A 21534-nucleotide genomic window follows, 5' to 3' on the forward strand; every position below is an offset into this window, starting at 1 on the left:
GCTTGACCTTGGCCTTCAGACTCATCCTCCCCTTCTCCTGAATGAGTGCCAGGGGGATGGCGCAGAGCATGTGCTTAGCACGTGCAAGGCCCCGGTCCCCCCCGCCCGCCCTGAAGCACACATACATGAAGAAATGAGCATTGCAAGCTCCATGGATGTTTCTGGCTCTGCTGCCAATCTTCCCACAGATGAGTTAAGGAAACCAAGTGTTTGATGCTTAAATAAATCGACAACGACGACAACGATGAAACACAGTAGAAGACCCGGCCCTAACCCTCCACATAGTCCACTGGGGGCTAAGGGGAAAGACACACTTCAGAGGGAACTGAACTAAGCTGCTGTCTCCTCGGGATGTGCAAGTGCCAGCCTGGTGTCACAGTGATCGAGCGTTATTAGAAAGGCTTGGTTGAAAGGTGGAACATGTATGCAAAGAGCACAGGAGGAAGACCTTAAGTCACCAAAACCCACACTGCAATTCAGACTTGTGTCTGTGTGTAAACAGCATGACCCGCTGCGCCAGGCTCCCCATCAGAGACTGAGGGCCTCAAGCCGGGGAAACATCAGGCACAGCCTAAGGCCCTGGGCCTTACTGAAAGTGCCACACGCATGGTGCCATCTAGTGGTGGATTTCTTTTTCTTTCTTTCTTTCTTTTTTTTTTTTTTTGCTTAAATTCTTTTCCTGGTACGTGTTAGGTATACCATACCTTCACATTTATCACTGGGTGCTTGTACCTGTACATGATGGATCTTGGTTCTTATTTTTTCCCCATTCCCTGTGCGCCCTTCACCCCTCCACCCTTCCCTGTTTACATAGACTTTGTTTCCATTTTTTTTCTTTTCTCATAATGTTTCCTTTCCCTTCTTTCCTTTCCACTTCCCCTCCCACTTCCCCTACCTCTTTGGACCTTTTTTTCCTATTTCAAATTATCAATTATTCATTTTAATCATTTTCATCCTTATTTACACTTTCAGTTTCTCACACCAGAGAAACTATTCGGTATTTACACGTGTGTCCTATTTATTTCACTTAAGAGTATCGCCTCAATGCCAGGGATTTAGCTCAGTGGTTCTGGCGCCTGCCTCGTAAGCTCAAGGTCCCGAGTTCGATCCCTGGTACCAAAAAAAAAAAAAAGCATGGCCTCAATATGCATCCATTTAGCTATAAATGTCTCTAGTTTCTCATTCTTTATGGCTGAGTAGTACTCCATCTTATTAAAAAACCACATCTTCTTTATCCAGTTTCCAGTTGATGGGCACTTGGGCTGTTTCCAAGCTTTAGCTATTACAAACTGTGCTGCTATGAACATGGGTGCTGTGGTAGGGTGTTTTTAATTCTTTTGGGAAGATACCCAGCAGAGGAATAGCTGGGTCAAATGGGAACTCTAGCCCTAGTTCTTTGAGGTATCTCCATACTGCAACCACAGTGGTGGATTTCTTAGCAGCTTGGGAGAAGCAGAAGCCCAATCTTTTCCACCATGTACATTTTGTGAAGCACAATATTCGGATAATTTTTAACTGTTTTAAGAAAACAACTTGTGCTTCCATCTCCTAATTGAAAAATAAAAAAAACAGTCAACAAGCCAGGTGCAGTGCTGCACACCTGTAATCTTAGCTACTTGAGAGGCGGATGTAAGAGGATTGCAAGCTTGAGCCCAGCCTGGGTAACTTAGCGAGACCGTGCATCAAAATAAAATAAATTTAAATTTAAAAGGTGAGGGATGTAGTTTGGTGGTAGAGCACCCCTGAATTCAGTAGCCTGTACTGCAAAAAACCCAAACAGATGAAAAACCAGTTTATGACACATTTTTCATTGAACCTAAGGGTTAATAAATATGAGTTGCCATTTCTCCACCCCAAAGTCAGCAATCATAAAATAGGAAGAAAATTTTGAGGAAGAAATTTGACATTTCGCCAGAAAATATTTTTAAGTGACAATTTCCTTCTTTTATTTGAGAAGAAAAAACTTTCTAGGTCCAGGCCCAAGATTATGTTGCACTGTCCTATCTTTATATGGTTTAAAAGGTAAGAGCATGTTTCCTGATGTGGTCACGGGTGAATTGCTTCAGACAGCCTGAAAGGGAACCTGGGGTTTGACCAACACGCGCCCACGGATTTCTCTTTGCCTTTCTTGAGAAAGAAGTAAACAGTGCTGTGTCCGTGAGTCTGACTCATGAAGGCCAAGTTGCTCCATTTATTTGTGCATAATATCACACAATTGACCTTAGTTCCGAGTCCCACAGCCTCAACCATAGATCTTAGTACTCACTTCAGATGTTAATCACTCTGGTCAGGAGAGGTGTTAAGTTCTGCATTTTGTGTAGCTGTGAAGTCAAAGCTGAGGGTCTGTGGCTGGGTGGGGGTGAGGACTAGCGAGTGAAGCTCCAGGCTTCTTTTGAGATTCTCCATCTTACCCAGCTCAGCCTTGCAGGAAACAACCCCCACCCAGCCCAACTCGCTGTGCTAACCAGGATTCTGTTACCATAACAAATACCAAGATAATAACCCTCTAAAAGGAAAGGCTCATTTTGTTTTTTGGGTTTGTTTTTTTTTTGGTGGTACCAGGGATTGAACTCAGGACCTTGTGCTTGCAAGGCAGGTGCAGTGCCACTGAGCTACATCCCCAGCCCTAGGAAAGGTTCATTCTGGCTCACGGTTTCTGATGTTTCAGTCAGTGATCTATTGACCCCATTGCTTTGGGGCTTGTGGTAAGGCAGCTCACCATGGTGGAAATGTGTGGAGAAGCAAAACAACTCATGTCATGGCTAGAACATGATGGAGAGAGGGGAGGAGTCTGGGAGGCCTCAGTCCCCTTTCAGGGCACAGCCCCAGTAACCCAAAAGCCTCCCCCAGGTCCCACCTCTTAAGGTTTCCATCTCCTCCAAGAGTGCTATGTTGGGTACTGAGCCTCTAACACCCGGGCCTTTGGGGGATTTTCCAGATGCAAACTATAGCATTAGCTTGCCTTTGAGATACTATAGCCCCCTGAAACTCCATGAAGCCTTCCTTCCTTTGACGAGGACACCATACACCAGGTTCACAAAAGGGGCTCAGTGAAGGCTCCTGGCTGCTTGGCAGATGACACAGCCCCTGACAGTGAGCACCAGCAAAACCCAAGTCCAGACCACAATGACATTGGATTAATACCTGGTTACCACATATTTTTAAAATTTTAAATCAGGGACCAGGGGATATAGCTCATTGGTGGAGTGCTTGCCTACCATGAGTAAGGCCCTTGTTTGGATCATCAACACTGCAAAACAAGACAAAAATTTAAATCAGAATTCTCTCATTTGTACTCTGACTTGTTTACATTAAGATTCAATAAGTATTTGTCAAATACTCACCGGTGTGTGCCAAGCACCTCCATTGAGGCTGGATTTGTACAAGAAACCGAGATGGTAGGGTAGACATGGATCACGGGTCTGGAGGTCACTCTCCAGAAAGAAACAGCGATGGGCAGGAGGAGGTGTCCCCATGAGCCCCCTGGGGTGACGCTGGGGGTCAGGTGGGCAGCTGAGCACCTGTTGCTTGTGATCAAAGCTCCTTAACTCATTGGCCACATTTCTTTCCATGATTCCAGTTCTGCCGGGGTTCTGTTCTCTGCATGCAGAATCCAGAAGTGAGCACAGCCTTTCCTGGGGTCTTTGTCTCTCCTTTTCTGAGGCTCAGGGTTCCAGGGCTTCTCATTTTGACTGCAGAAAAGGCAACTCTATGGCAGCCAGTGGTGACAGAAGGCAGCCATCTGACACCTTTCTACCTCTTCATTCTCCACACCTTTCTGGTTTACTGAAAGAAGTACCTGAGATCCCTCCACATTGGACTAGATTTTAAGTACCTTATAGCCTTCCCTACTCTTTTAATTCTTCCAACTCTAAAGTCCCTTGCAGTGTCAGCCTCTCTTCAAGGGTATCTGAGCATATCCTTTGCCACCTCTTCTTCTTTTGTTTCTACCCAGTGACGTCTTTCTTTGGGTGAGCACTTTTTTTTTTGTACTGGGGATTGAACTCGGGTCCTCACACTTGCGCAGCAGGCGACGAAACCACTGAGCTAAATTTCCGGCCCTGGGTGACCACTTTTTAAGAAGAGGACTGGAGGTGTACTTAGCGTTCCTGAGGCCCTGGATCTGATTCTGCACAAAAACAAAACCACCCCCCACACCAACCCCTAAGACCTACAACGCCCTCAGCCTCACCAATCCACGCACAGCAGGCTCTGCTTCTCTTGTAACATGAAGATAGAGATAAAGTCTAGCTTTAGGAGTTTGGGCTTTCACTGTGTGGAGATACATGCTTTTTGCCAGAGAGTAAACATCCCCAAAAGTGATAATGTCATGATGAGGCATCTGTGCAACACTTTTGTTCTTCAAAACAATTTGTCAGCATTGAAGGCTGTCTAGTTCTTCCCAGGTAAGAATAAAAGCATAATGCTGGGTACTATCCTACCTCCTTTCTGAGGCCCTGCTAATAAACTGTGACTGAGCAAGGTGACTTCTCATGAGGGAAAGGGGAGGAAAGTAAAGGGAATGGACAAGTAAGAAAGAAGAAAGCAGAAGCCTGGCAATTCCTTTAGGGAATCTTTCAAAGCTGGATGATGGTGTGAAGCAAACCCAAATCTTTGCCTCACTTTGCTACTATTTATCTTGCTCTATGACTGCACTGAGAAGTCGCCACCAAAATCTACTCATTCCCTGGGATCCCTCAACTCAAACTGGGCATGGCCTTTGGTGGTTATTCTTCCTTGGTGTTCCTGGCCTGCATGGTTCCTTATTCCAAATTCAGGTGTTGCCTGGCATACCAAAGCAAATCAATTTTAACATAACGTTTGCAAATGTGTGTGTATGTGTGCATGCGTGTGTGTGCATGTGCGTGTGTGTAAAGGTGTACATATATAACACATGTCCTTTTCCTTGCCCTCTGTTTCCTCTCACCTTTCTTGTTTAGGGGTAGGGGCAGGGGGTGTCAGTAATGAGCCCTGCCTATTAGTCCGATGTTCGCAGTGATGTGGCCAGAGGAACTCAATGAGATTAAGTACTAGCTTGTTCTTGCCCAAGAAATCATGGCATCAAGAGGAAGATGAGCCTGTACCTGCTTAGAAAAACTGTTGGCTGAACTCCTTAGCAGTTGGGCACCTGGGAACTGCACGCAAAGGTGGATATGAAGGCAGGTGCCAAAGCCTTCCACAGCTTGGCACGCGGGCCTCCCTCACAGACCACTGCACTGCAGGTTATGCACAAAGGACACTATTGTGCCCTGATTCTCCCAACCACAACCAATAACCATTTCTGTCCAAGTCAGGGATGTCCAACATAGAAAGTGAAATTCCTTCAACAAGTCCTCTTTCCTCACTTATCAAAGGCATGCCAGTGTCTGTGGAGTTGGCAGGCATGAAAGAAAGGAGGTATGCAACAAAGTGCATCCAGGACTGATCATGTGGGGTATTTGCTTAATGGAACAGAGGGAAGAGCTTTGTAAACTCTACATTCCTTTTCTCGTAAGCTCAATATGTTTTATTAAGACAACTTTGAGTTTATAAAATTTCACTTTCTATACATTATACCCATTCAATCAACCATTACAGCTGGGGTGGGGGGCACACCTATAATCCCAGCTACTTGGAAGGCTCAGGCAGGAGGATGGCAAATTCACGGCCAGCCTGGGCAACTCAGCACAACCCTGTCTCAAAATAAAAGGAGCTGGGAATGCAGCCCAGGGCTAAGTTCAATCCCCAGCACCGCAAACACAAAAACAAAACAAAACACTATTTATGAATGAAAGTACATCTTCATTGACTATTTCACTACCACACGAGTTTATCCACATTGTCTTTCCTTCGGCATTCTACAAGCATATATGTGCTCCTGTTTCACCATCATACTGTAGATCTTGAGGGCAAGGGCTCTTACTTCTCCAGGAATTTCACAGGCTTAAACTAAGGGAATCAAAGAAGTAGGAAAAGGAAAAATCAGAAGAAAGAAATTGTAATGCAAGACTCAAAACCAAGAGGAAATTCTAACACGTTTTACTGCTCCCGGTGCTCAGGCCCAGCAGCCACTGTATGAAGTGTGGTCACACCCCAGGGCAGAGGACAGTGACCGAAAAGTGTATCTACCAGTATCACACATGAGCTTTCAGGGTTTTCTTTCTTTTTTTGGTACTGGGGATCAAACTCGGGTCCTTGCGCTTGCGAAGCAGGCCACAGCACCACTGAGCTAAATCCCTGGCCCCAAGCTTTCAGGTTTTTAACTTTTTTCTTTTATATTTGTAGCTGTTTTCCTCAAAGCATACTGAGTGTTGAGTAATCAATTCAGTCAGAATGCAATTTGACCAAGAACACGAGGGCACTGTGCCCTTCACTACTGCTTTAATGAAAGGGGCCCTATTAAGCCAAAAGCTTAATCGAGGGCCTGTGATAACAATACAGCTGGAACTGTGAGTGTTGTCACTGAACTGCAGGACCAGGACAACAGAGAGGTGGTTGTGGAAGTCTGGGTGCTCACTTTGGGGCCTTCTCCCTGGCCAGAGGCAGTGGACGGATGCCCTCTAGGAAGGCTACCGGGCAACCAGAGTGAACCAACCCATCTCACTTCTCAGAAGGACTCAAAGAGTGAGACATCAGGTGACTCAGCCACCGACAATGGTTGGGATCATGGAAATCAAAGAAGCCAGCAAGAAATGACAGATAGGGAAGTACAGAAGGAAGACTTTGATTCAGATGAGGAAGAAAACAGTAATGTAAATAAATATTTGACTAGTCAAAATGCTACAAAATGGTCATGTATACCTGAATGATCTGTTAGAACTAGGTCAGAAAATGTTTTTAGGTTCTTGCCAGGGGTGAAACCTATTGGATGGAATGCCAACACTGTGATTCTGTGTTGGACATTGTTTGTAACAGGTGATATGCTACAGATATTTTGAAATATACTAATAATGAAATACAAGTAAAACACTCTATATGCATCAATAGTAATACTCAAAAATATATTTATCATGACACCTCACTATCTGAAATGAAAGCCTTCATAGCAGGACTTCATCATTCTAATCATCGGAATCCAAAGGTTTACGGAGAAGAGACAGATGTGGCATTGAGATTTTTAGAACAATAATGATACTGAAGAGATTTGGTTTCCTTCAAAATTGACTATGTTTTGACAATAAAAAGACTCGCCAAGAAAGAAAAAAATCTCACTACTAAAAAATAGGCTATTTGCTCATTTTTTGAAAGCTTAGTCTCAAATTGTTAAGCAATTTATACACCATCTGAATACATGACAACTGATGAACAACTTCATCATTTGTGGTTGTTGTAGCTTTCAGTGATCTATGCCAAATACACCTTCCAAATATGGTATAAAAATACATGCCCTGTTTGATGCAAAGACATTTCACACCTGGAATTTAAAAATCTGTCCTGGAACTCAGCTACCAGGTCTTTATTCATGCAGTAATAAACCGTATGACATGAACAGACTTGTTGCACCTGTTTCAAAAAGTAACCCAAATGTCACATTCGACAATTGGTCCACTAGTTACCCACTGATGTTGCCTTTGCTAAAAAACCCACACCAGTTGACTACCACAGGAACTGTTCACAAGAACAAAGTAAGAGTCCCCCCCAAATTCTGTAGGTTCACAATAGAGAAATGTATAGTACAATCTTTGGATTTTAGAAGGACATAACATTGGCCTCATATATGGCAAAGAAAAACAGTAGTATTGATACTGTCAATGTTACACCATGATGATAAGATTGATAGTGAAGCTGGGTGTAGTGGTGCACACCTATAGTCCCAGTACTCGGGAGGCTGAAGCAGGAGGGTCCTGCGAGCCTGTGCTACACTGTCAGTTCAAGGCAAGCCTGGACTATACAGTGAGACCCTGTCTCAAAAAACCAAAAAAAAAAAAAAAAAAACAAAACACTGATAGTGAATCCTCAACCCAAATGAAGCCAGAAATGGTCACATTTTACAACAAAATGAAAAGCAGAGTAGATGTTGTTGACGAGCTATGCAGCAACTATGGTGTCACTTGGAACACAAAGCACCAGCCAATGGTTGTGTTTTACTCGATCCTAAATCTCTCAGGCATAAATAGTTTCATAGTTTACAAAGGAAATAACAAGCACAAGATATCACAGAGAAATTTTCTTAGGGGATTGGACTGGAATTGATAAATGATCAATTACAACAGAGGCAGAACAGTATACATCTCTCCAAAGAACTCTGAAAAAGAATTCTGGAGCAGACTGGTAGACAGACAGGTCAAACAAAAATTCCAGTGATGATGGCTTCACCAGGGACATTGCCACTTGAGCTGCGTATTGAAGGTGGCTTTCCGTACCCAGAGGCTGGGCAAGTGGGAGGGGCCAGAGGGGAGGGAGGGTGCACACACAGCCAGAGGGACCAATGAGAAGGAGAAAGTTCATTTGCCTTGTCCTCACAAGGCTGGCCGGCGGGGCACAGGTGCTGGTGGGGTGATGTTTGCCACCGAGACATAGCGGGGGGGTACACTGGAAGACCTCGCATGCCCATCAGAGGGGTCTGCTCTCCAGCCTCTGAGGGGCCTCAAACTCCATTAGACTGGCATTAGGACACTGTGGCTTTCCAAGGCTGACATCTGAATTTCAGAAAAATTCCAAACCAAGTCTGGTGAAAGAAAGGTGACACGGAACTGTATAATATCACTTTTAGTCAAACCTAAGATATTCAAGCTGGTATAGCCTGTGTCCCAGCTCCTCGAAGGCTAAGGCAGGAGGATGGCAAGCTCAGGGCCAGCCTGGGCCACTTAGCGAGGCCTCATCACAAAAACTAAACGAGACAAAACACAAAGAAACAAGAAAACCCGTTTGTTCCTGTAAAAACAACCTGAATTAATGTTACCTCAGTCACAGTGTATACTCTCCAACACATACCTTCTGCGATCCATCACCAGAACCAGCTTCAGCTTTAACTGTCTGTCTGTCTGTCTATCTATCTATCTATTCAGTCGTACTGGAGACTGAACTCAGGGTCTTTGCTATAAGCTACATCCCCAGCCCACCTTTTATTTTTAGACAGAGTCTTGCTAAGACACTAAACTGCCCAAGCTGGTCTCAAACTTGCAACCCTTCTGCCTCATCCTGCCATGGTGATGGGATTACAGACTCATGCTACCACAGCCCACTTGGGCAGTGGCTTCTGGTTTGTCCACTCTATGGTCTCCATTTTCTCGGCCAAACATTAGCTGAAGTCCTGCTGTGGAGAGGTCTCGGCAGGTGCAGTTCAGTCCCTCTCAGTTAACTTTAGGGAGGGAGGCCATCCTGACAGCAGGGCTGAAGGTTTCCTAAGGGAAGAAATCCCTGCTGTTCTTCCCAATGCTGGCCTAAGGAACTCCCACCTGCTTGGCCAGCCCTCTTGACTGTGTGAGTCCATCCCCTGTGATGAACCCCTGCAGTGAAGGGTTTTCTGTGTACACCTATGTGTGTATGTGCACAGACTTCCCTCACACAGATGTGCTTTTCCAGTTGAATTCTAATACAGTTTATATTAACTTTGTTTACGAGAGCTGGCAAATTATCCTATTAGGGATGTACTGTCAATGAATTTATACAAATAGCCCTGATGTGAAGAATGTGGTTCCTGGTTCCTGGAGAATCTAGGAATCTAGAAGCTGTAGCTTAGAGGAGAGCAGGGAGTTTCTTTTTCTGAAGTTCATTATGGGTTATAAAATGGCTCCATTCCTATGACTGTAGAAGCCTGGGCTTCTAATCTTATCGGACATGGCTTCAACTCAGGGCCCTGTAATCCTAGCACTCCGGGAGGCTGAGCCAGGAGGATCACAAGTCGGAACCCGGCCTGGGCAACTTTACAGACTTTACAGTGAGACCCTGTCTCAAAAGAGTAAAAAGAAAAGGGGGGCGAGGGCTGCTAGAGATGTAGCTCAGTAGGAAGGCACTGGGTTCAATCCTTAGTACTGCAAAACAAAAGCAAACAAACACCCTCAACAATACCACTGCCACCAAAGCAAAGCCAATTAAAAGAAAAAAACAGGGGTTCCCAATCTGAGCCCAATGAACCCCTTAAATTGTATATAAAATTGTTCTGAGGAAAGTCTATGCCTGCCACCAGATTCTCAAAGAATCCATTTCTTCCTCAAAATAGCAGAAATCGCTACAGCTCATTTTGAAGTTCCTGTTACCTCCTGACACAGGAAATTGGGGTTGATGTCAATTTCCCACTACTTACACACACCTTATGAGTAGGGGCTTTCCAGCTGCTCCTCTGGTTCCAAAATCATCACTGACATTTTCATAGATTTTTTTGAAAGGGGCGGGGGGGTGACAGGCCGCTTTTAATTTGGAAAAGTTCATTTTCTTTATTTGATTAAAAGTTCATAAATACAGGGTGAGACGATTTCACCAAAGAATTCTACATATTAAACTTGAGCCTCAACCGGGCAAGAAAATCTGTGATGCAGAAAACACAAGTCATCTTTGGTTTGTACTAGAGCTTGAACACAATTGAATAACAATCAATTAGGAAATCTCATAATAATTCTATTGCTAGGTATTAAGTTCTGTTGTATGAGATTTGTACTTTATCTTAAAAAATCAGTTAGAACAGTATAAATTTACATTAAATACCCATACTAAGCTTTCTGATAAGATTGTGTGAAAGTTGCCAGAATCAAAATGGAGATGCTTGTGTCAACTTTAACCACAATAACAGAAAAAATATGAAGGAAGAACATTTGCACATGACTGACAGTAACTCTCACAAAGACTGCCAATGGCCACACAGAAAACACTTCTGGGGAAGCATCTGCCTCGTACCTGTCTGCTCAACCTTGGACTGGTGTCTCCCCTGTTATTAATCCTGTGGCCAAGGGTTATTATTTCAAAATCGTTTGTGTAATTCTCAGTTTTACTTTTAAAGTCTTGCCCTCGCCTCCACCTTTGGTTGAAGTGTCTAGCTTACTGTGTCAGGCAGCTTTGCGTAGCTGTGACAAAATACTTGAAAATATCAGCTTCAATGGGGAGGGTTTATTTTGGCCTGTGGATTCAGGTTGCAGGCCACAGTGGGCTGACTCCATTGCTTTTAGGCCCGTGGTGAGGTAGATACACCATGGGAGGATGTGGTGGAGGAAAGCAGCTCATTTGTGGCAGCCAGGAGCAGACAGGAAAAAGAGCTGAGAGCAAGGGATTGGGGATCAGACATGGAGCCCCATGACCCACTCTCCTTCGACTAGGCCCCTCGCACCTCCTGCTTCCATCACTCCTAGGGATGCCATCAAATGATCATCTCAACAATGGATGAACTCAGTGATGAAGTTAGAGACCTCGGGGTCCCACTTCTGAGCACATCAGACTTGGGGGGGTATTTTAGCTCTGAGCCATACCTTTACTAGGCCACACATGCACCCACATCAATCCATGGCTCTTCCCAGGTGTGTACGTGTCCTTAATCTTTGGTGAACTGCTCCTTGAGTATTACTTAGGTTGGCAGTTACCACTCATAATATAGTATGTAAGAACAGTTTTTGTTATCTTTGTATTTGTGCTGTCAAAACAAGCATGAGTTTTTGGTTATCTTATCCAATTTCTTGGCAGGAGCTCACATAGCTCACAAAGCCTTCTTTCGGTGTTTTTGTTCTTCTTGTTCCCCAAACCTGCCACGCCTTTTAAACCTGTTCCTACTTTTTCCCAACTTGGAGTTGATAAACCCTCCCACCTCCAGCAAAGCTGTGCGCCTTTTCTTGCTAGGTAACTATCCATTCTAATGTTTAAATGCCAACATGAGCTTTATCTCCCATTTTTTCCCCTAGCCCAAATAACTTTTAAGAACTTTTAACTGTCTCTTGACATCTTTATTTTGGGTAAGTCACTGAAATCTCAAGTTTTCCTACCCAAGTCTAAAATCTTGATTTCCTTTCCTGTTCTTTTCAGTCTTTCCCCTCTCAGAAAAATGCCATCACCTTCAGCCCAATGTTCTAGTCAGAGCCCTTGGGATTAGGGCTGGTTCCTCCTTTTCCTTTGCACCCCACGTCTTAGTCCATTTCCGGTTGTTCTAAGTGAATACTTGGGACTGGCGTTTATAAAGAGAAGAGTTTTATTTAGGCTTGTGGATCTGAAGGTCACACGTTCAAGATCAGGTGGCTCCTTCATGAGATGGTGGAAAAATGGAAGGGCAAACAGAACACAAGGAGGAGGAGGGGCCGTGGGCTGACCTGAGTTGTAATAACCTGCTCTCCGAGGACTAATCTGTTCTTGGGAGAGTCCAGTCTCAAGAAAGACAAAAATCCCCCGCCTTCTGTCACTCCGCCTGGCAGGCAAATTCCAGCGCCGAGGTTTGGTGGGGATGGATCACATCCCAAGCTGGCACCTCGTCTCCTGTCATTCTTCCTGTCAACTGTACGGCAGTCTTTTCCCTCGTGTCAGCTCCTCTGCCACCACTGTGGCGAAAGGCACCGACCAGTACCACTGCCAGGCATCTTCTCCTGTCCCTGCTTTCCAAATAGAAGCCAGAACAAGACTTCAAAAACACCAGCCAGACTACGCCTCTCCTGTGCTTAAACTGAGGTTCCTCACTTCATTCTACATCGAGACCCCAGCGTCTGACACTGGGCCAAAGGCCTGGCGTGCGGGCCGCCCCTTTCCCTGCTCACCCACCGCGTCTCCTCCGAGCAGGGCCTTTCCCCAGGAGGCACCATGCTCGGGCTTGCTGCTCTTCGCAGGGCTGTTTCTTATTCCGCCTCCCTCAGCTGAAGTGCTGCCTACTGGCGAGATCTACTCTCATCAGAGCAGCAGTCCGCTCACACTGTTCTGCCGTAGAGCTCCCTGATTATCCAGGCTCCACTGTTTATCTGCTTATCACTGTTAGGACGAGGAAAGGGGTCAAGGCGAGACGCGCACGCGGCCCTCGCCAGGGCCAGGTGTATGCATCAGTCACCGCTGCAGCTCACGCACCATTGCGCTCACCTGTTAGCTTTCCCGCTGCCTATTTAGGAGAACCTTCTCTGGTGGTGGTGGGGATTGAACTCCAGGTCTCATGCGTGCTAAAACGTGACTGTACCACATCCGGCTCGCGGAAGTGCTTGATTTTGGTTTTCTTTCATTAAAAACCTCCACACATCTGAGCGCATTCTCTTTGGGTAACACACCAGACTCACTGCCTGGCCCGGTAACAAGGAGATTTTAGCTATTTCTTCAGCTACTTTTCTGCTTTTACTCCTATTCCTCAAGCCTCTTTAAATATGTACACATAAAACATCTGCACGATGAGTGGTTAATTTCTCACTAGTTATTTTTTGGCGGTCCTCAAGCCCAGGGCCTTGTGCACCCTGGGCAAGTACTCCACCACCGAGCGACAGCCCTAGTCCCCGCCAGCATTTACCCTTTTCTTAGCAATCAGGTGAAAATGTATGAGCCAAAAAACACTAACTGCAATGCCTCTTAAACAGGAACTCCGGCCTCCAGATGTCTAACGGGCTAAGCTGCCTCTCCAGACCAACTGGGTTAAAACAAACGTGGAGCTGCTTTGCTCTTCTGACAACTACTTCGCTTACTTTTTCTGGGCTCAACACGTCTTTGATTCCTTTGACACAGACGTAATGAATTTGTATTTAAAACCGATTTTTGGAAAATTCTATAATTAATAATTGATCTTGGTTGAAACTTGTCTATAAAAAAAAAGAACTAAGACTAGAAACCCTAAAAGAAAAGCATCAGACCTCGTTCGGCCCTGATTCCACTACAATCAAGGGTTTGGAGAAGCCTTAACTCTGGGTCACAGTTTTTTCAAGTTTGAAAAAGGACGCAGTGGAGGAGAGGGAGGGAACAGCATGAGGATCTCTGCAGTCCTCACCATTAGAAAATGTCCTGATTCTGTTTCCCCGTTGGATGGGTGCTCATTATTGTAACACTGTATCAAAAGCGTTGCCCAGGCATCTCATTTAAAAAGCATGACCTGGATTTAGCTCAGTGGCACTGCGCCTGCTTTGTAAGCACAAGGTCCTGAGTTCGATCCATGGTACCATAAATAAAGAGCATGACCCTAGAATTATTAACCCCCCCCTTTTAGGTACGGAAGACTCACTCCTATAAGGTTAATTGTTGTAATGTGTCATCAGAGTGAAATAGCTGAGTAGAAACATTTACAAATTGAAAAATGCAAATAAAAGCAAGACTTTTAAAAAATTGGAATATCTGGTGAAGTCTCCTGTCTTCAGGGAACTGCCACGGCCAGGACACACACCACCTGTGCTCACCCACTGCCCAGGCAGCCAACGCTTGGATCCGTGGCAGAAGGCGGGACTGCAGAACAAGCGCCAAGCTCCAGCCTGACACCTCAAAGACAATAAACACAAGAATAATCCAAAACTAATCTTCAGGTAGGCAAGATGACACTGGAGTCTAGGAGACTATTTACTGTATGTCATCCCATATTTAGTATTTAAAGGGTAAAATATGTAAGGAAATGGTGTACCAAAATCTCATTTGAAAAAGTGTTGATGTTGGTATTTCTTCAGAAAAATTAACAAAAATTGAAGGAGTTGTGTATCAAGAACTGAACTATTTATTACCTGTCAAATTTGCTTGGGTCTTTTTATTCTGTATAATTTGAACGTTTTCCACTGATACCAAATACATTTGCATTTTTTTAAGCTGGTAAAGTAACATCATGATAAAGCCAGGTTCTAAAGCTAAACTTCAATCAACTCATGATACAAATTTCTTCTATCACAGGTTAATCAACACCCATGAGTAGTTTTAAAAAAACAACTATTTCGAAGCATATCTCTTTCAAACAGCTGGTCTACAAAGATTTGATTTCCGGAGTCCACAGATCAAGTGCTGAGCATAAAACTGCAGTCTGAGAGGACCCAAAAGCTACTGCGTCCTGGCTGTCAGCATTATATCTAACTTGTCTTGAATGTACAGAGGGGAAACTGCTCCACTTTTCTATCTTCCCACAGGCAGCATCTGTTCTTGCACCCCGAGAAAGGATCCTGCAGCAAGTGCGATGTTCTCCGACAGCACCACATGCACCTGGGACACTGCCAGCCCACAGGGCAGAGAGGATGCCCTGCGGAAGTTAGACATCTTCACAGCATCATGCTCAGCCTCCGGAGGGCATTACCTAGGGCGCTAGTTACTAATATGGTGGCGCTTCTAAAAAAAGAGACTCAACACCCCCTAACTTATATCAGATTTAAAAAATTATAATTACATCTCTGATATTTTATTAATATATAAAGGAAGGTATAATATACTAAAAAATTCCACCATTATTTGATAATGTGGGAAGTCTCTACTCTTGTAGCTAGGCCCAAACTGAAGCTGAACTGAAAAGAAAATCATATGGAAATCCCTTAGGTAAAAAAATATTTCCTATTGTAATATAATGTTATTTTTCTTTTTGTGGTACTGAAGTTTGAACCTAGGGCCTTTCTATTAAGCTACATCCCTAACCCTTTTTAAAACTTTTTTACTAGGTTCTTGCTAAGTCTTACTAGGTTGCCTGGGCTGGCTTAACTTGTGATCCTCCTGTCTCAGCCTCCCAGAGTGCTAAGATTATAGGGGTGCACCACCACAGCTGGCCTAAGGTTCATTTTTTTTAAAGGAAAAGTAATGATTGAGAAAGACGATTTTTGTATCACAAATATAAATTTTCCAATCTGACAGGTATAAAAACAGCAGCACAAGAAATATACATAAATCTTAATCAACTGAGCCAGGACAGCGAGGTATTTCATAGAAAGTTATTTTATTATCAGAACAGCACGGTGTCCTGTGTTTAAGATCTATTTATTGGGTTATTTTTACAAGTAGCAAAGTCCCTCCACTTTCTGCAGGTGACTGCACATGAATATGAAAAGCCACAGATTTCCACACTGGCCTCCCGCCCACCCGCTAGGGTCACTGAAGCTGTGGTGGGTGAGCAGCCTCTGGAAGTGGCCACGCTCCCCTCGCCTCTCACGTGCTCTTGGACTCTAGCGATCTGTTCAGTCGTCCTCTTGCTGATTTCTTTTCTGTCAAAGGAAACCAAGAGTACACTGAAACGGCACGTGCTGATCGGGACATCTGCTTCGCCAAGATCCTGGGTTCTGTCAACAAGTGTAATTATCTAGAGGCCCTGAAAATGAGGCGCTTAAAGCAATCACAGGAAAACATGCCCTAACCAACTGATTAGGCTCCTACGACACTTTGATTCGGGGGCCAATTAGGGTGAAGGATTCCAGTATTTCCTTCTCGTTCAGTCACAGGTACACACATGGCCACACAGACACATGCAGAGAAATACAAATGTTCCTGCTTCCCCAAGTCACAAGACATCTGCGCTCATGGCCCTGTGACAATGTCCAGACCTTCTTTAAAGGCAGTACAAAGAAAACATTTAAAAAAGCATATACTTCATAAGCATATACATTTTCTATCACTGTAATCAATTACTCCTTCAGATCCCATTCCACGCTGTATTATAAAATGACCCAAGTCGGTTAGTTCTGACTTTTTAATTATCATCAAGTAAGTCTGGGCAGCACAAGATTAAACTGAAATATTAAAAAGCCCGCAACCAGCTTTCTAAATACACATGTATCTACCAGCTTGAGAAAATCGATGAGCTTGTGGGCGTCCTCCCCGGTGGACAGGTCTACGAAGTCCTTGGGCAGCTGGTAGCTCAGGTAGGGGCTGGGCTGGACCGTGACTTCACTGTTCGTGCAGCGGAATGCTGGAGAGTCCTTCAAAGGGAGAACAGCAAAGTCTGTAGTTTCCTTTAGGTCTGCTCTTCAAACTGAAAAATAGCCTAGAATAACAACCTCAATACCATGTTCTTTTCTGTACTAGAAAAGGAAGAAAGAATAAGATTCTAAAGTAAAAGAGGGCACTAATATTTTACAATGATTGCATGTATTCATTAGAAAACAAGCAGAAGTGTCTCGTGTGCAGCTAGGGTGATCTCTGAGCGCCACCAGTGCGTGGATATGGGTCGCAGCAGCCATGAGTGGGCCCAGGCCTCACGCAGCCTCACAAAGGCCAGGACATTTCATAAACACTATGTTTCCTACAGGTGCATGGCGGGGAAGCAGTCACAGGGAGTACTGAACAGTGAGGGTGAATGGGTGCGCTGAACCCTCTGCTCTTCCGTACTTAGGTCACTGCTCATCTCTCAAACATACAACTGCAAATCCAAGACTCGTGTTTAACAAGTCCTCGTACTCATTCTTCCACGTACTTGCTCAGGATCTGGAACACAGTACCTACATGCTGCCTTTGGCAAGGATTTCAGGGACAGAGCAGCCTTGGGCTCGGACTCCCTGGGTGGCAGATGCATAGCAGGGCTGCGAGGAAGACAAGTCAGGACCCGAAGGGAGGGCTGAGGAGTCCCACAGGATGCCGGCCGCACACCTGCTCTGAGCCAGATCTCTTTCCAGGTGTGGGACATAAACCGGCAAGTGGGACTGGGAGACCGTCAATAAGCAAGCAAGCACATGACAAGTCTGCGCGCACCACGAAGTGTTCGCGAAACAGTGCCGGGACAGTAACTCTATCAGGACAACGATGGGGACGACTTTAGCAGGGTGGTCACACAGGATCTTGCTAAGAAGGGGATGGGACCCCTGGGCTGAGAAGTGGACAGGTGAGGAAAGCAGCTGTGTGGCCTGGGAGCAATGCATCACGGTGGTGACTGGCGCTAAGCCCTGGAGGCAAAGCCTGGCTGTGTCCCTAGCTAGTGGGAGGGAGGGAGGGAGAGAGAGGGAGGGAAGGAGGGAGGGAGGGAGGGAGGGAGAGAGGGAGAGAGAGAGAGAGAGAGAGAGAGGGAGAGAGGGAGGGAGGGAGGGAGGGAAGGCCAGGTCCCTGTGGCCTGGGCCCGGGAGAGGAGCAGGAGGAGTGCTAGGGGAGCAATCAGGAACCGGTCCCTCTTTCCCTGTCAAACCCAAACCTCTAATATTCAGAAGAAATAAGTAAATAAAGGATTTGGTCACAGAGATAATCTTGTACAAACGATTTGTACCCAATAACCATGTCCCTCATGTTTAACACCTGCACTGAGCAGCTCAGGCCTGCCGGCCCTGTCCCTCAGGGTTGTGGCTCACTAGTCTAAGACACCAGTGGGGATAAAATTCTTTCACTTTTTAATGCAACAAACACAGAGAGGGCCTGATTCTGCGCTGGACTCCGCAGGTGCACGTGCATAGGAGAGGCGCTGTCCCTGTCAGAAGGCACCTTAAACAAGCGCCACACGGGGGGACACAGAACCGAGTCTGGCTGGAGAAGGGGCCAAGGACAGAGTCAGGCTGAGCGAATTCCGAACAGATGGGCAAAGGGAAGGCGCTCCCGAGGAAGGCGGAGCAGCAGCCAGAAAGCAGGGGGACGGACAGACGGAGCCAAGGGAGGAAGGCTGTGAGAACGGGGAGGCCCGGGGGAGGAAGGACTGCGCCCGAGGCTTGGGCTGAGCAGGCGGGAGGCGGCGGGCAGCACAGGCAGACGCGTCCACGGAAGCCGGCTGTGGCGACATGGGACGACGGAGCAGGCTGGACCAGCAGGGTCTGTGAGGGCTCCACTTGAGTAGAAGCACGTGCCGTGTTCACCAGAAAGGGCCCGCAGACACGCCAGCTGCAAGGGTGACTAGGCCTTTCTAGGTGGCAGGATTTCAAGTCCTGTCTCTAATTCTCCCTTTGTTTCCTTACATGATTATTATGTAAAACTGAAACATTTTAAAAGATGTAAAGGCTTGGAGTGGGGCATAGCACAGTGGCAGTGTTTGCCAAGCCCAGGTGAGACCTGAGGTTTAATTCCAGCACCAGAAAAAATATGGATATACAACTGTAGCATAATCTTGTGTATTTAAAAAGGTTTACATGCATGTATGTGTACATGCATGTTATATACCAAAATATAAACAGTGGTTCTCAGGTGGCAGGTTATAGGCGATTGTACAATTTTCTTTAAAAATAAGCATGTATTAGGCCAGGCATGCTCATGCACGCCTGTAATCCCAGCATCCTGGGGTGCTGAGGCAAGAGAACTAACTGCAGGTTGGAGCCTTGCCCAGGGCATTTAGCAATACCCTACCTCAAAATAAAAAATGAAAAAGGGCTGCGGATACAGCTAAGTGTGAAGGCCCTGGACTTCGAAACAAAACAAAACAAACCATAAATACTGCAAAGAAGTATGTACTACCTGTATAGGTAGGAAAAGCCGCCAAAATTTTGGTTTAAAGAAAAGCTGGTTGTTAAGGTGGGGTAAAGGAGAGAACAGCTATGTAAAAAAATATGGTTGAAGAAAGTTCTTTTGTAAAGATGGCCTGGATCTGACCAAGGCTGCACCCTGATGGCAAAAGGGGAAGAGAAGAGCAAACTGCACAGCTGTCTGCAGAGGGCTGGACGGCGCACGAGGGGCGGAAGTCAGGCTTAGGGGCGGCTCAGTGTGCAGTGCTGATGAGGGCTCGGCTGCCTGACTTCCCTCTGGATTCTCCTTCCCGAGGGCAGTGGAGGCTCTGCCGTGACCAGAGGGGACGCCGAAGACGGTGGAGGAGGGGGCCACTGGGCACGTGGACCACGGAAGAGAATGCTGCCAGGGCCGCGCCAGGAAAGCGGAACGCGGAACGGGGAACACGGAACCTCAAACCTGTCCGCGCAGGAGCACGCAGCGTTCTGTCCGTGCCCGGAGCGCAGGCTCAGGTCTGAGTGAACAGAGCATGGACCGACCCGGGCTCGGGGTGGCCGGGGCAGAAGCTACAGGAGAGAACTAGAAACAGGACCCGCGGTTTCTTTTTTGATACAAACGTCCAGCTCGGGAATCCACCCTGTGGGCACCAGTGTCACACGCCCCCTCAGAGGGTCGGCTCACTCCCACTCCGTGTCTAACAAGCAAACAAGCCATTTTCACTGGGTTACAAAGGTTCCTTTTATCTTTTTAAAAAATGTCTTACCTGCTCCTGAGCATCTCCTTCGCTAAAATCGCCTTTTAAGTTTTTCTCGGATATCAGTTCTTCCCAAGTAAACAGCAGTGAATCTGTGACTTCACCAAATGGATTAAAGTCAATTAGCCACACCTTTCCCTGTAATATGGACACACAAAAATTAACAGGTACAAAATAAAAGCAGTCTATACTGTTTTCTTAGAAAGATATTACTTTCCCTGAAAGATCAAGCCACATTACGGCTTCTTTCACAGGACAGCTGCTCCAAGTCCTGTGTGACTGGGCCACCTGACCAAATAAAGCTGACACGGGGACTGGCGATGTAGCTCAGAGGCACCAGGCCTGCCTCTTAAGTGCAAGGTCCGGAGTTCGATCCCTGGTACCAAAACAACCTCAAACAGACTTGAATCTGAAGGGAAGGCTGCGTGTGTGTGGAGACAAAGAAGGGACCCGGGAGGGAAGGGCCCCGATGAAGACGGCTTCCAACTCCTGCGTGTTTGTTAGAATTTCAGGTCAAAAATCCAAGCAGGAGAGCTCACTTGCCACACAGTGTGACCAAAACGTTATGTGCTAACTCAACCCGCAAGGAGCAGACAGCAGCTCCCAGAGCCCCAGGCCCCTCCCAAAGGCTGCAGCCAAGGTGGAGTGTTGTTTTGCACAGACTCCAAGAAGCACAGGGATAAAAAGGTTGAAAGAAGTTTGGAAATGCTCATTTTCTTTAAATGTCACTGTAGTACTTGTTTTGTGTGTATGACAGAGCTGGACATGTGAAGGGGAGATGAAAAGAACACAGGAACCTTTGAGATGCTGACCTTCTCCGACTGCTGGAACGCAGGTGGGCATCCAGCAGCCGCTGGCCTCAGGGAGAGAACACCCTGACCTGCTCAGCCTGCTCTGAGGTAGGGTCGAGAGCAGCTGAGTGGAAATGGGCCCGGCACCAAGCAACCAGAGCCAAGGACCTGTGCCACTCTGCCAGGGAGTGAGGCCAAGCACGCTGGAGCAGAGACATAGATACTCGTTTCCTTGAAATTTCTACCTTTGCTCCTCTTGGTTTTCGCACTGAGACAGCCACACATTTGCACTGTTGTCATCAATAATAACTGGATTTTTTTCCGGTAACAGGAGAGCTGTCATGGCCTGAGATGGGTGTGTAAAACTGGACACGCCTAGTACAGCTTCTCACCTGGGTTAAAGTTTCCAGGAAGATAAGACATCTTGGTAGCACTTGCTTCAAACATCAGAAACCTCTAGTCACCCAATCACTACGAGAATTGTCACCACATGGCAGGCAAGGTTTGCATTTTACACAGCCCCCACAAGAAATCCTGCAGATTCCTCTTGCCATGTGAGTTGTTTGCTATGAGTCATCAGCTCAGCACCCACTTCTCCATTTTTGGGCCTGTGAAATAATATCAGCCCATCAATCAATTTCCTGGATTGATGTCAGCTTTGCTTTGGGGAACTGTTATGAAGACAGCTTTGATGCACTGTATGTTATTTGAAGAAAATGTATATCTTCCTAACCTCCAAATCCCTGCTACTAAACTTTTTATAACCAGTAAAACCATCTCATCATTATGGGGGTGTGTGTACTGTACCTGTTAGTAGAGGAATATTGAGCTCTATGA

At 46.0% G+C, this 21534-nt stretch overlaps 1 protein-coding gene across 1 annotated transcript in view; it reads right to left on the bottom strand.

Moving 5' to 3' along the window:
* Nucleotides 1-15726: 15726 nt before the first annotated feature.
* Nucleotides 15727-21534, bottom strand: part of Cdc123 (cell division cycle 123) — a 60021-nt gene continuing 54213 nt past the window's right edge. The window contains exons 11-13 of the mRNA XM_004861822.3: nt 19916-20044; nt 16584-16721; nt 15727-16010 (exon numbers count right to left, since the gene is read on the bottom strand). Of these exons, the coding sequence (XP_004861879.2) occupies nt 15984-16010; nt 16584-16721; nt 19916-20044 (294 nt within the window). The 3' untranslated portion in view covers nt 15727-15983. The remainder of the gene's footprint in view (nt 16011-16583; nt 16722-19915; nt 20045-21534) is intronic.

Source organism: Heterocephalus glaber, unplaced genomic scaffold, assembly GCF_053883595.1.
Source record: "Heterocephalus glaber isolate CG9 unplaced genomic scaffold, H.glaber_assembly_v1.0 deba00000738, whole genome shotgun sequence".
In the NCBI taxonomy this organism is placed as follows: domain Eukaryota; kingdom Metazoa; phylum Chordata; class Mammalia; order Rodentia; family Bathyergidae; genus Heterocephalus; species Heterocephalus glaber.